Source organism: Muntiacus reevesi, chromosome 18 (genome assembly GCF_963930625.1).
Source record: "Muntiacus reevesi chromosome 18, mMunRee1.1, whole genome shotgun sequence".
Lineage (NCBI taxonomy): Eukaryota > Metazoa > Chordata > Mammalia > Artiodactyla > Cervidae > Muntiacus > Muntiacus reevesi.
This window is the reverse complement of record NC_089266.1, coordinates 5,079,944-5,092,543: the sequence shown is the minus strand read 5'-3', so window position 1 is coordinate 5,092,543 and position 12,600 is coordinate 5,079,944. Positions and strand designations below refer to the sequence as shown.

Sequence of the window (12,600 nt, the reverse complement as noted above, 5' to 3'; positions counted from 1 at the left end):
TAAAGGCCCAGGAATATCTCATAATAATGGTAGGGGCTTCCCAGGTGGTGCTAGTGACAAAGCATCTGCCTGCAATGCAGGAGACCTGGGCTCCATCCCTGGGTCGGGAAGACCCCCTGGAGGAGGAAATGGAAACCCACTCCAGTATTCTTGCCCGGGGAATCCCATGGCAGAGGAGCCTGGCGGGCTACAGTCCATGGGATCGCACAGAGCTGGACTGAAGTGACTTAGCACAGAAGTAATGGTAAAGTCGGGTTTAAAGCATTTCATTGCGAATCTTTGCTTCTTTTCATGGAAGAGGAGGCAGGCAAGGGGAGAGGGAGGGGAAATCGCTGTCCGTTGGTTGTGGCTGCTAAGACGTCCTGAACTGACCTTGCAGCTGAACTTTCTCTTAGTAGTTTTGTGGGCTTTCACTGCAAGTATGTTTTTGGCCACAACATGAGGCCTGAGGCATCTGTTTTCTGATCAGGGATGGAACCCACACCCCCTGCAGTGGAAGCGTGGAGTCTTAACCACTGGGCCTCCAGGGAAGTCTGTTTTGCATGCGTTTTTTGTGTGTAACAACTTTCTTTATAGTCTCATAATACTTTCTTTTGTTTCTGCATGGACTTATCTATCATCAGTCTTAAAAAAAACATTTATTTTTTATTTATTTGATTGTTTGGAGTTGGGGGGTCTTGGTTTTGGCACACGGGATCTTCAGTTGCAGCACGTGGGATCCAGTTTCCTGACCTGGGATTGAGCCCGGGCCCCCTGCACTGGGAGCACACAGTCCTAGCTACTGGGCCACCAGGAAGTCCACGTCATCAGTGCTTCTGAAGACGTTTTCTGGGCCTCAGTCAGTGCTCTGGGGGAGGAGGTGGCATGAATTACCTAGGCAGAGAGAACAAAAGCAGCATGATGACCACAGGTGGAGTTCTTAGTCATCCTGACAGCCCGTGCTTAGGGAGCCGGAAGAGGCAAGCTCGTTTTTAAATATGGTGAAATTGATACCTGAAACCAAACGAGTGAGGCTCTCATACAATCCCAGAGACCATGGCATCCTTGCAAACACCTGAGTGTGTATTTCTTTGTACCCCAGAAGTTGCGACCGGTCAATGAAATGGGCATTGCCTCTCTTCCTGTTGCCCCTATACAAGCCTGTCTTCAATTTCAGGGACAGAAAAACGTCACTGATGGTGTGAAGTGCCTATGTGTAATGGTGCTTGAGGAATAACAGCTCAGGGAGCCCGTGGATTAAAGGTCGATGTTTGCTGTGTATTTTGTGGGTGAGGAAGGTGGCACGACCACACCTGTGAGGGATGGGGCTGCCTCCAGCGCTCACACCACACCCCCTGCACTCGGCGTGTTTATTGGCTGGCGCGTATTGCTAGTGCTTTTGGAACCATGCCCTCAGATCTTCTGCGTGCACTGTGATTTTACTAGCGCCCAGCTTTGTAGCAAGTTCTTAAAAAGTACCTTTGAGAGGCTGTTGAATAACATTTTCATTTTCTTTCATTGGGAAAACATGTCTGGCATTTAAAAAAACCCCAGCTTTATGGTTTCTTATAAAGGTGTAATTTTGCTTCGTTCTTATTCATTTATTTTCATGGTGAGGAGAATAAAATTGTTGCCCTCTAAGAATGATTGTCCATTTTTTGCCTTGCATGTTAGTGATTTTCACCCAACCCCACTCCCCTCCACGGCTCCCTAGGAAAAATTAAGGCAATTTAAGAAGAAAATGATGCAATCTTAGAGCAGGCCATGTCTTGATAAATACAATGATCGATGACCACAGCCACTTAATGTCCTTTTGGAGAGATGAATAATCCTTTGATTATATCTAAGAGGAGGAAACACATGAATTTATGTTCTGGGTCTTAAATACCTTCTCCTTCTCTCCACCCCACCCTTTTTTATGTTTTTTTTAAACTTTGATTTAACTTGCCTGAAATTAATGAAGCAAAAACTCAGGGACAGAGGCCAGTTTTGTGAGGCTGGAAGCTTATACAATTTAGGGAGACCTTTTTAAGAAAAAAAAAATACAAAAATATCTTACTTTTACATATTTTTCTTTCTTTCTTTTCTTTTCTTTTCTTTTTTTTTTTTTTACAAAAGCATATGACCATGTGAACATACCACCCAAGCAAGAGAGACCCCTGAAGCTTAAACTTTATTGGCTTCACGGTAAGTCCATTTCTGCGGTACCATATTGGAATAAACATCCCTCTATACTATGCACATTTGAACTTGCTCCTTGTCTCTTTGAACTCAGGAAACACACCTAGGTCATGGCTATACAGGGACTAGATAAGGATATGCAAGTATAAATGTAAGACCACAAGATTACGTACGGGGTTTTAAACACACAAACACGCAGAGTTTTCTGTTTTTGTTGCATTTCAGTTGTTTCTAAAGGTCTCACCCAGGCGTGATCTCCTCTTTTCCAGACTCAGAATTGTCTGCCTGCGTCTCAGGGGGGCATAATCAGTTTAATACATCACTCCTGCAAGCCAAGTCAAACCCTGTTCTCTGCATCGGACTCCTGCTGAGCAGATCCCCATTCTAGAAGCCTGGTGATGGGTGGGAGGAAGCAGGGGGCTGGGGCTGGGGAGCGCACGGCCCTTTGGCAGAGCTTGGCGCCTGAGTGATGGGGTTCCAGGCAGTTCAGATGCTGGTCTGGAGGTCCCCATTGAGGAGGGTCCGCTGGGTCTCTGTGGTCTCATTCAGCCGGGATTTGTCCTGCTTACTGTCGCTTCTCTCCCCGTCGTCTGCGCCGCTCACCTTGATCAAGCAGAGGACATTCTGGAAGCTCTTCTTGAAGTTGTCGGACAAGAAGGCATAGAGGATAGGGTTGGCACAGCTGTTGGCGTAGGTGAGGACCACCACGAAGTCAAACATGCCTTTGAGGGCTGGGGTGGGACTGATGGCCACCGAGACCGAGGAGACGTTGAAGATGTAGAAGGGGAGCCAGCAGAAGATGAAGACAGCCACCACGATGGACACCATGCGGGTGACCTTCTTCTCAGACTTCTTCCTCTTGGAGGAACCCACTCGGATGCCGGAGGACTTCACCTTGATGATGATGAACAAGTAGCAGAGACAGATGATGGTCAGGGGCACCAGGAACCCCAGGATGAAGGCGTAGATGATGAACCCCGTGTACCAGGCCCCGGATTCACCTGGCCAGTTGATGGTGCAGCTGCTTCTCCCCCACTGGTTGCTCCGAAGGCCAGCGTATATCATGATCGGCAAGATGACCAGCAGAGAGATGCCCCACACAGCCACGTTGATCATCTTGGCTGTTCGGGGTCTCCTCCACTTGGCCGACTTGATGGGGTGGACCACAGCCAGGTAGCGGTCGATGCTCATGACCGTCAGGCAGAAGATGCTGGTGAACTGATTGATGCCATCCACGGTCATGACCACCCGGCAGATGGCCTTGCCGAAGGGCCAGTGGACCAGAGCCACCTGCATGGCCAGGAAGGGCAGACCCAGCATGAAGAGTTCGTCTGCGATGGCCAGGTTGAGGATGTAGATGTTGGTGATGGTCTTCATCTTGGCATAGCGGAGGATGACATAAATGACCAGCGTGTTGCCACACAACCCAATGATGCAGACCACGAAGTAGATGAAGGTGAGGACGACGTTACTGGCCAGGTCGTAGTACGGCTCTGTCTGGTTTGAAATGTTGGCTGCCCCGACGGAGCCATTGAGGTCAAAGGGAGAGGTCAGCCAAGGTTGGGTCTCATTGGGTTCGGACACCAGATCCATGGCTGCCTTCTGGTCTTAGGCTAGATACAACCCGCCGGTCTTATTCTCACCATCATGGGTCCCAGAGGCAAAGGACCCACTGCGACATCTGCAAGGGAGAAAAGAAGATCGACTCATCTGCCAGGGGTTACTTGAGCTCTCACCCGCTTCCCGCGTTTCTGGTTTGACCTCTCAGACACTCTTTTTTTTTCCCCATTTATTTTTATTAGTTGGAGGCTAATTACAATATTGTAGTGGTTTTTGTCATGCATTGACATGAATCAGCCATGGATTTACATGTGTTCCCCATCCCGATCTCCCCTCCCACCTCCCTCTCCACCCGATTCCTCTGGGTCTTCCCAGTGCACCAGCCCTGAGCACTTGTCTTGTCTCACGCATCCAGCCTGGGCTGGTGATCTGTTTCACCCTAGATAATATACATGTTTTGATGCTGTTCTCTCGAAACATCCCACCCTCGCCTTCTCCCACAGAGTCCCAAAGTCTGTTCTGTACATCTGTGTCTCTTTTTCTGTTTTGCACATAGGGTTATCATTACCATCTTTCTAAATTCCATATATATGCGTTAATATACTGTATTGGTCTTTATCTTTCTGGCTTACTTCACTCGGTATAATGGGCTCCAGTTTCATCCATCTCATTAGAACTGATTCAAATGAACTCTCTTTAACGGCTGAGTGATATTCCGTGGTGTGTATGTACCACGGCTTCCTTATCCATTCGTCAGACACTTTTCACTTGAAAAGTGTGTTGTCCTTCACACCAGTGTGAGTGCTACCAGCTCATTCTCCCAGCATGCAGGCCACTGGAGTTGTTTTTCCAATGGCTGGGAAGGGTTTGAGTGAAGTCATCCCAGTTTATCTTGTCATCTTTGGTGACACACACATGGGAGTTGACTCTACCTGCAAGACAGCGGTTCCTATGAGGCAGGCTGATCTGAACGTAAAACGACAGAGCCTGGAGAAGCCCTGCCTCAGAAGAGTCTGACACCCGCGTTCCTGGTCTTTCCCCCTTGAGGAAATCTATGCTGACTTGACAACTGCTTTGGAGTCTTTCTATTCTGAAAATCCCATAGTGGAAAAATCCCAGACTTTAGAGGTGAAAGAACCATGGAGACCATGTGACCCCATGCCAGGCACTCAACCACTCTCTTCTTTGTTAAAATGGAGGTATCATGACGACGAAGTGATGAAGTGAAGATGAAAAGGCCTAGCACTGTGCTGGGTTCCTAATTAGAACTCTAAAGAGGTTGTCTTTTCTCCCTTTTTCATTTGTTGTTGTTCAGTTGCTCAGTCATGTCTGACTCTTTGGGATACCATGGACTGCAGCGCGCCAGGCTTCCCTGTCCTTCACTGTCTCCCAGAGTTTCCAAAGTCATCTCCGTTGAGTCGGCGATGCCATCCGACCATGTCATCCTCTGCCGCCCTCTTCTCTTGCCTTCAGTCTTTCCCAGCATCAGGGTCTTTTCTAATGAGGTGGCTCTTTGCATCACGTGACCAAAGTACTGGAGCGTCAGCTTTAGCATCAGTCTTTCCAATGAATACCAACTTATTTCTAATTTATTGAAATCTGCCTACACAATGAACCAGTTTATAGTCTTAAATATTAAAAAGAAGGATCTGGCTTGCTTTTATTTTTAAAATGTAGGCTCTAGTTGATTTTTTTTCCCTCTCTTTTTCTCTAATACCCAATGCTTTACCTCCTGGTGCCCTGGAGAATCCTTTCCCAAGTCCCCCATCAAGATGCTGGGGATCTTTTTACAACCTGGAGAATTTGCCTGTGATCCTCTAATTAAGGGCAAAACCAGGATTCAGGAGGGAGGAAGGCAGGCTTATTCACAAGAGTGAATTTGAAACACTGATTCACATTTACTGATCTACTGTCTCCTTGACCTTCCAAACAATCCTATGATGTGGGGATAATTATCCCCATTTTACAGATGAGGAAACTGAGATTTAGTGAGTTTAAGGAACTTGCTCCATTCCCTTGAGCATCACTGGTGAAGTTGGAATTTGAACACAGGACACCCAAGCTTTCTACACTTTTCACAGCATCACAGCCGTTGCTCAGTGGATTGGAAAACCAGTGACTGATAACTGGGCTTTGGTTCGCAGCAGCCGACTCTGGTCTTACCTCCATGCCGAGAAAATAATGGGGGCACTATCGGCTTGGTCCAAGATGTAGAACAATAGCTTATCACGTAATTAAATGATTTATCTACGGTCATTTAAAAAACATCCCTGGGACACTTCTTTGTCATACAGGAATGAGCCAGACACGGAGGTGACGTCTTAGGAGGGGAGACAGGAAGGGTACCAACTCTTAGGGTGTGAGTTGCATGGAGACGTGAACAAGGGACTTGAGGGTGCCTTTCTCTTCTGGGAGATTCAGAGGCTTCGCATGAGGAGGTTTGAGCTGGGTCTTGAGTCCCGGAAGTGGGAAGTAAGGACGGCAGGGAAGCGGTCCCTCTGGGAAGGGGGAAGCTGGCAAAGCGGTGGAGCGCTCAGCTCATGGTGGGAGGAGGCCACCTGGAGGACACATGTCCCCTGAGCAGGGTGCTTTCCCTGGCGCCTGAGTGAAGACTGGACCTTGTTCCTTTCTGCTTGAAGAGACTGCTGATGAGTTATAGGGGAGTTAGCCAGCAGCAAGTATTGCGGGGCGCTTGCCCACGTTTGCCTCTGGTTCATTCTGCACTGCCTGGAGCACGGTTTAGCTTTTCTGTGCTGACTTCCCCACCACACAACTGTCTGAAAAGTGGGGGTCTGGGGGTTCATGGCTGATCTTTCTGCAAAGTACTTTGGGGACCCAGGAGTCAATATCTGAGTTGGGTAAAAAGCATAAACTGGCAGCAATTAAAAACAGAAGCTGTGACGAAACTGGTTTTGGTGTCCTGGGATTAACACAGGCTGTTTCCAATATCACTTCTAACTGCTGGTTGTCATTTTAATTCTTCCAAAACCCAGAAGCCCATTTAAACCACCTGCATTGGGGTGGACATTTATCACTAGCATTTCCAGCACCCCATCTATGTGACCTGCAAAGTCACACTGCGATGTCTGGGCCAGACTGAAGACCCCAGGGCTGCAGGGGTAGTGATGATGATGCCAGCAGGGGAGGGAATGCTGACCTCCAGCCCTGACTCTGCCTTTTTGGCTGGAGTCTCATGCAATGGGAAGGGATTGAATAGGGTCAGTTTTTTTTTTTTTTTTTTCTTTCTGAGAGGCAACATTCCCCACCTTTGAGAGAGGCAGCCCCAGACAGAGTTCAGAACTCGGTGAAGGTGGCAGACTGGGTAAGCTGGGGAGCCAGTGCGGATTGAGAAGCCTCTTCCGAGGAAGAAATGAGTTTGAATCACAGCGAATGTTATTGCATCAACAATGAAGTCCATTGCCTCGGCTCTCCGAGAGGCTTCTGCTTCATTGGCGTCTCATCAAAAGTGGACGCCAATGCCAGGCGTCACTACCTGCTGGATTGTGATTAAATGCACCAGAAAGTTTGGTTTTCTGCTTTATTTTTCCAGCCTAAGAATCGTTAGATATGGGAAATGCCTGATTGTTGGTTTCCTCTGAGCTTGAGCCCAGCTCTGTTGGAGAGGAGGGTGAGAACGGTCCCCAGCCTTTTTCTCACCAGGGACTGGTTCCAGGGAAGATGGTTTTTCCATGGACCCGAGGGCAAGATGGTTTCAGGATGTCTCCTGGAGGTTGGGGACCCCTGATCTAGAGCATCCCCTCCCATCCCAGAGGGTCTATGGTTCCCAGCCTAAGAACTGAGCTTTGGGAATGGGACCTCGCATCCCAGATGACCCTAAATCCTTTTCAACTTCAGTTTTCCCTTTCTCTCCAGCATCTTTTCCTCCACTCAGCCCCTACCCCACTTCGCTCTGGCCTCCTAACCCTTTCCCGGTGGCCGAAGGGTGAGCCCCACAGGTGGGGAGAGCCAACAGCCAGGTGCGGGCCACCGGAGCTCCGGCGCTTAGGAGAAGCTGAGGCATCGCTGGCAGAAGGGGCAGAGGGGAGAGGAAGGGTCCCCACCGCCCTTCCAGTGGGCGCCCCAGGCTGGCACAGAAAATCTACCTCTGCACCATCCAACTCGCTGGCCATCAGACCCAAGGATTTCCTAAAGGATTCCCTGCTATCTCCAGAGGAGAAGGGATTAAGGCTTGTCCTGCCAGCACCCTGATCTCCAAAGGCAGATCGGGGCCGGGCACCAGCGTCGGTTGGGAACCGCCAACAGCCGCCGCCGGGGGATTTGGCCAGTGCCTCCGCGGGGTGCGGGCTGCTCGGAGACTCGGTCTCTCCAAACCTGGGCAACGGGTCCTCTCCACCCGCGCGGAGCAGACGCTACAGCGCTTGGGATCCGTGTCCCCGGCTGGGCGAGGAAGAACAAGGGAGAAGCCCCTCTTTTTTTTTTTTTTTCCCTCCTGCTCCGCTGCTTGCCACTCACAGGCTCGGATTGAGGGTAGGTGGGGGAGGGATCCGGGGGCGCGCGCCGGCAGCATCCGCGGCGATATCCCCCTCGCTAGCCTCGCTGTCCTCGCGTCCGGGTTCTGATACAGGCGGCCGGCAGAGAAGTTGTGCCCGTCGCAGCCGGTGCCACCTGGACACTCGGCTGGGAGACCAGGGCTGGATAAGGGCGCACGCCGCGCGCTTCAGCCTGCAGCGGTGCGGACACGTCCGTTCCGGCGCAGGCGACCCACGGCGCCCCGCTCGCGCCGGGACACCGGCTGGCGTTCATTCCCACCAAAACCACCCGCGAAAGCCCAAGGGTGGAGAGCCACGCTCCGGGACCCACACTGGGCACGCCGGGCGCGCACCTCCACGCAGCGCAGATGCACCCAGCTGCCCAAGTGCGTTCCTCTCTCTCAGATACCCACAGACACGCACACGCACGCCCACACACCTCACCTTTGCTTTTCTGCTGCAATCCGCCAGCTCGGCTCGCCGGCACCAGCGGCTGTCCGCAACCCAGCCCGGCGCCCGGGCGCGCAGCTGCCTGGCCGGCGCTCGGCGTCTAGAGCCGCCGGCTCCGCTCGCGCGTCGCGCCTCGGAGCACCCGCGTGGCCCGCAGACCCCGGGAGCCGCGCGGCGGACTGAGGCTCCGGGCGCGGGGGAGCAAGCGCGCGCGCGGGTGGCTGCGCCGGTCGGACTGGCAGTGCGGAGCGCGGGCACCTCGGCTCCTGTCCCCACGCCCCCCATGACGTCACCGCAGCTCGCTCCGCCCGCCGGGTCGGGTGGGCGAACTGGGATGCGCTGCGGGAGAATCCCGGGGTGGCTTCGGGCAGAGGTCGCAGGCACCCGGGCTAGAGGCAGACGCGCGTGCGGGGCGCGAAGGGTCAAGCGATTTCAGCCTCCCCAAGATCGGTGGCACGGACACGCGCTGTCTTCCCTCCGCCTTCACAGAGTCGGTTCTGTCTCACCCAGCCTATTTCAGACAGCTGGAGTGGCGGCCGGGCGACCTCTGCCATGTCTGAATTCAGACAACTTTGCAAAGCAGTGGGTCATCCCCCAGGCGCAAGGCCCCCGGAAGGAGCGGGAGGAAAACAGGGCCAGGGGAATGCCCGTCTGGCTGCAGTGACCAGCGCCCCTCGGCCCAGGGCTGAGCCGGCACTTGGTTCCAAAATTCAGGTGGGAGAGCAATCAGAGGCGCAACACTGGGGCAGCTCATCCTAACTCGACCCTCTCTCCAGGACTTGGAGAGGCAGGGGCCCTACAGCCATCCCCTTCCTTCACCTTGACCTTGGGCACAGCCCCTCCCCCTCCCCCCTGGGAGGGAGCGAAGGGAAACAGACATGCATGAAGTAGGGGTTGTCACACGCAGGTACAGCTAGTTATTATTTGGCCGTGATGATTCAGCTTCTGTTGCAAGTTTAATAAGTCATATTCAGTCCTGCAGCCTCTCCTTCCTCACCCTCCTCCAAGTACACACACTCACACAGATTCACACACTCACACACACACACACACTCCCCATCCTGAGTACAGTTTTAGAGGATGGGAAAACGGAAAGCAAACGCCAACTACAGTTTTCTCTGTGGGCTGAGCTGGCTCAGACTGTCCTGTGCTGCTATCTGCTTTGCAATTCTCCAGTGAAAGTTACAGTCCAAAGACTGTTTAGCAGGTAGGGTGAGCCCCAGAGACCTGGGAAGGGGACTGGCAGGTAAGGTAGCAAATAACTGCCAATTTCTATCTGGGCCAAGCTGTGTCTTGGGATACCCACCATGAGGGTGGAAATCAAGGTTATCCTTGGATGTGTCTCTTTCTGAGATGCTAGTCATCCTGGTGCTCAGGGCCAGATGAACGGGTGGCTGACTCGTGTTCCAGCCCGTCTGGGAGCCTGCTTCTCTCTGTGTGCCGGGCACAGGGGCTGGGCGCGTAGCTTGACACAAGTGGGGTGCCCCTGCTCACCACCAGCTGGACGATGGAGGGCTGGTTATAGTACCGGGGGCAGCACGGGTTGAACTCAAGAGAACGCCCCACACTCGGGGGGTAGGGTGGGGGCCAGTGGCCACGGCAACACCTGCTGCCACTTTCAGTTTAAAACCAGTGACCCAACTGGTTTCCAGGAAAAGGAAGATCCAGGAAACGCCTATTCCAGTCTCAAATTCCCTTCCCGGGAACCATATTATCTTTCCAAAGGTCTTAAATTATTAGTGCCAAACTCCTGCGTCATTAAAAAAAAAATACGTGTTTTAACCTCTACAAGAAGCGAACCAGTGGCTTTCAATGTCCTCCCCACCGGCTCTCAGGATAACTCTAATGGGACAATGCATTCCCCTCCACCCCCCAGTTTTATATAAGCTCTACCAGCAAAACCAGACTGCCCCTGAAGAACCAGCTAAATAACCATCTCTCTTCAGGGCATCTTGCTGGGGTGATCGGTACGTGTGTTGGTTGCAACCTCAGAAGTTTCCCATGTGAAATTCAGAACAGAGAGCCTCCCCTGTACACGGAGGGCAAGGAGCGAAGAGGAAAGGCAGCCACTCCAGATCGGTAGGTGGCCGGTTTAAGAAGCAGAAAGGTCACTGATGAGGCTTTTCTTGGGCGCTGCAAGATGCACCCGCTCACCAGAATCTTAGAAGTTTATAGAGGCCTTGCAGGAGACCTGGGTTTGATCCCTAGGTTGGGAAGATCCCCTGGAGAAGGGAATGGCAACCCACTCCAGTATTCTTGCCTAGAGAATCCCATGGACAGAGGAGCCTGGCGGGCTACAGTCCATAGGGTTGCAAAGAGTCAGACATGGCTAAGTGACTGACTACTTTCATTTTAGTGGGGCTCAGTCTGATGGTCTCAACAGCACACTGTTCTCAAGACTGTGTCTTTGAAATGGCTCCTAGCAAGGGGAATGTTTGCAATGGCCAAGGACAGGGGGAGGGGCAGGGAGCCTCTGATGGCCCCAGTACAGTTCTCAGGTCACACAGGGGTCACATCTTCTCCATGACCTCCTCGAACAAGTCTCTTCATCTCGGGTGAGCTGATGCAGTGACATCCCCCTTCACTGGCCTTTCCTTGTGACTCCTCCTCTCCGCTGCCTCCCTATATGGCAGGTGGAGTGAGTTCAGCTTGGAAAAACTGCCGACAGATCCACTCACCTCAGACACGCCTGTCTCCACTGTGAGGCTGGGTAAGTGGAGTCTGAACAGTCTTGTCCTTGACAACAGAAACTGCTGTTCAGTTGCTCACTCGTGTCCGACTTTTTGCGACTCCATGGACTGCGGCACGCCAGGCTTCCCTGTCCTTCCCTGTCCAAACAATCTCCCAGAGCTTGCTCAAACTCGTGTCCATTGAACCGGTGATGCCATCCAACCATCTCATCCTCTGTCGGTCCCCTTCTCCTCCCACCTTCAATCTTTCCCAGCATCAGGGCCTTTTCCAGTGAGTCAGCTCTTCTCATCAGGTGGCCAGCGAGGAGATCAAACCGGTCAGTCCTAAAGGAAGTCAGCCCTGAATATTCATTGGAAGAACTGATGCTGATGCTAAAGCTGAAGCTCCAGTACTTTGGCCACCTAATGCGAAGGAACCGTGTAATCTAGAACAGCTGTTGGTTTTGTCCGGGTAATGGAGGCCTCCCTCTGCGGGCTTTGAATGCCTCGAAAGAGTTGTTTGACTCTGCTGCCGCCTGCACTGGGCGGCTGCCCTCTGCTTCTGGTCCGTCTCGAGTCCTCACGGCCGTTCTCCCGGTTCCCCTCCACCTGCTGAGTGAAGTCTGCACTGTCACCTTGTGGGGCCGTCTCCTTCCTCTGCAGCTTGCTGAGTAACTAAGTAACCAAACCTTGAGCTGGAAAAATAGAAGGGCTGCAGATGAGATAACCTCCACCCTGGCTTGTTTGATATCTTTAAAGCAATTAAATAATCCCTTCCCCTCGTTCAGCACTTATCGGAGAGACAATAGACAGCAGGAAATTAAGAACCGCAGTGGGACCCAGGCCCAGGCCAGTGCTCAGCCTTTAACACGGGGAGATGCCGCTGGGTTCACCCCCTCGGTGAGAAGTTCACAGTCTAGGAGCGCCGATGTGGATACATAAGACCCAGGCAGGTCTTTGTGTCTCTTAGTGGCTTAATAAATTAAATGGGGGGAATCGTGACTTTGCAGTCAGTTTCGTGGAAGCCAGTTGTCCTGTTAAGCCTAGAGGAAGGCAGGAGGGTCCTGGGAGGAGGCTTGGACCCAGCCGGGAGCGGCGGATGCCCATCCAAGCATCCAGGGCGGGTCTTGCTGTATTCGTGGGAATGCCAGGGACGATGCGGCTTGCCATTTCCACAGATGGGAAGGGCAGCCCTTCTGTCGTGGAGAAGAGACAGATGTACAGGGAAGGTCACCTGCGTGTTGATCAAGTTACCTGCAGTTCTTGGGACA

The 12,600-nt window shown here is 52.3% G+C and overlaps 1 protein-coding gene across 1 annotated transcript; it reads right to left on the bottom strand.

The window, feature by feature from the left end:
• Positions 1 to 2,454: 2,454 nt before the first annotated feature.
• SSTR2 (somatostatin receptor 2) lies at positions 2,455 to 8,771 on the bottom strand. The gene is made up of 2 exons (XM_065910960.1): positions 8,655 to 8,771; positions 2,455 to 3,841 (listed from the first exon to the last, which is right to left on the bottom strand). The coding sequence occupies exon 2, from the start codon at positions 3,751 to 3,753 to the stop codon at positions 2,647 to 2,649; it is 1,107 nt and encodes a 368-aa protein (XP_065767032.1). The 5' UTR covers positions 3,754 to 3,841; positions 8,655 to 8,771; the 3' UTR covers positions 2,455 to 2,646.
• Positions 8,772 to 12,600: the final 3,829 nt, after the last annotated feature.

Bases quoted from the DNA above. Each gene is read 5' to 3' on its own strand.
- SSTR2 (XM_065910960.1), bottom strand. From the start codon at position 3,753: ATGGATCTGGTGTCCGAACCCAATGAGACCCAACCTTGGCTGACCTCT.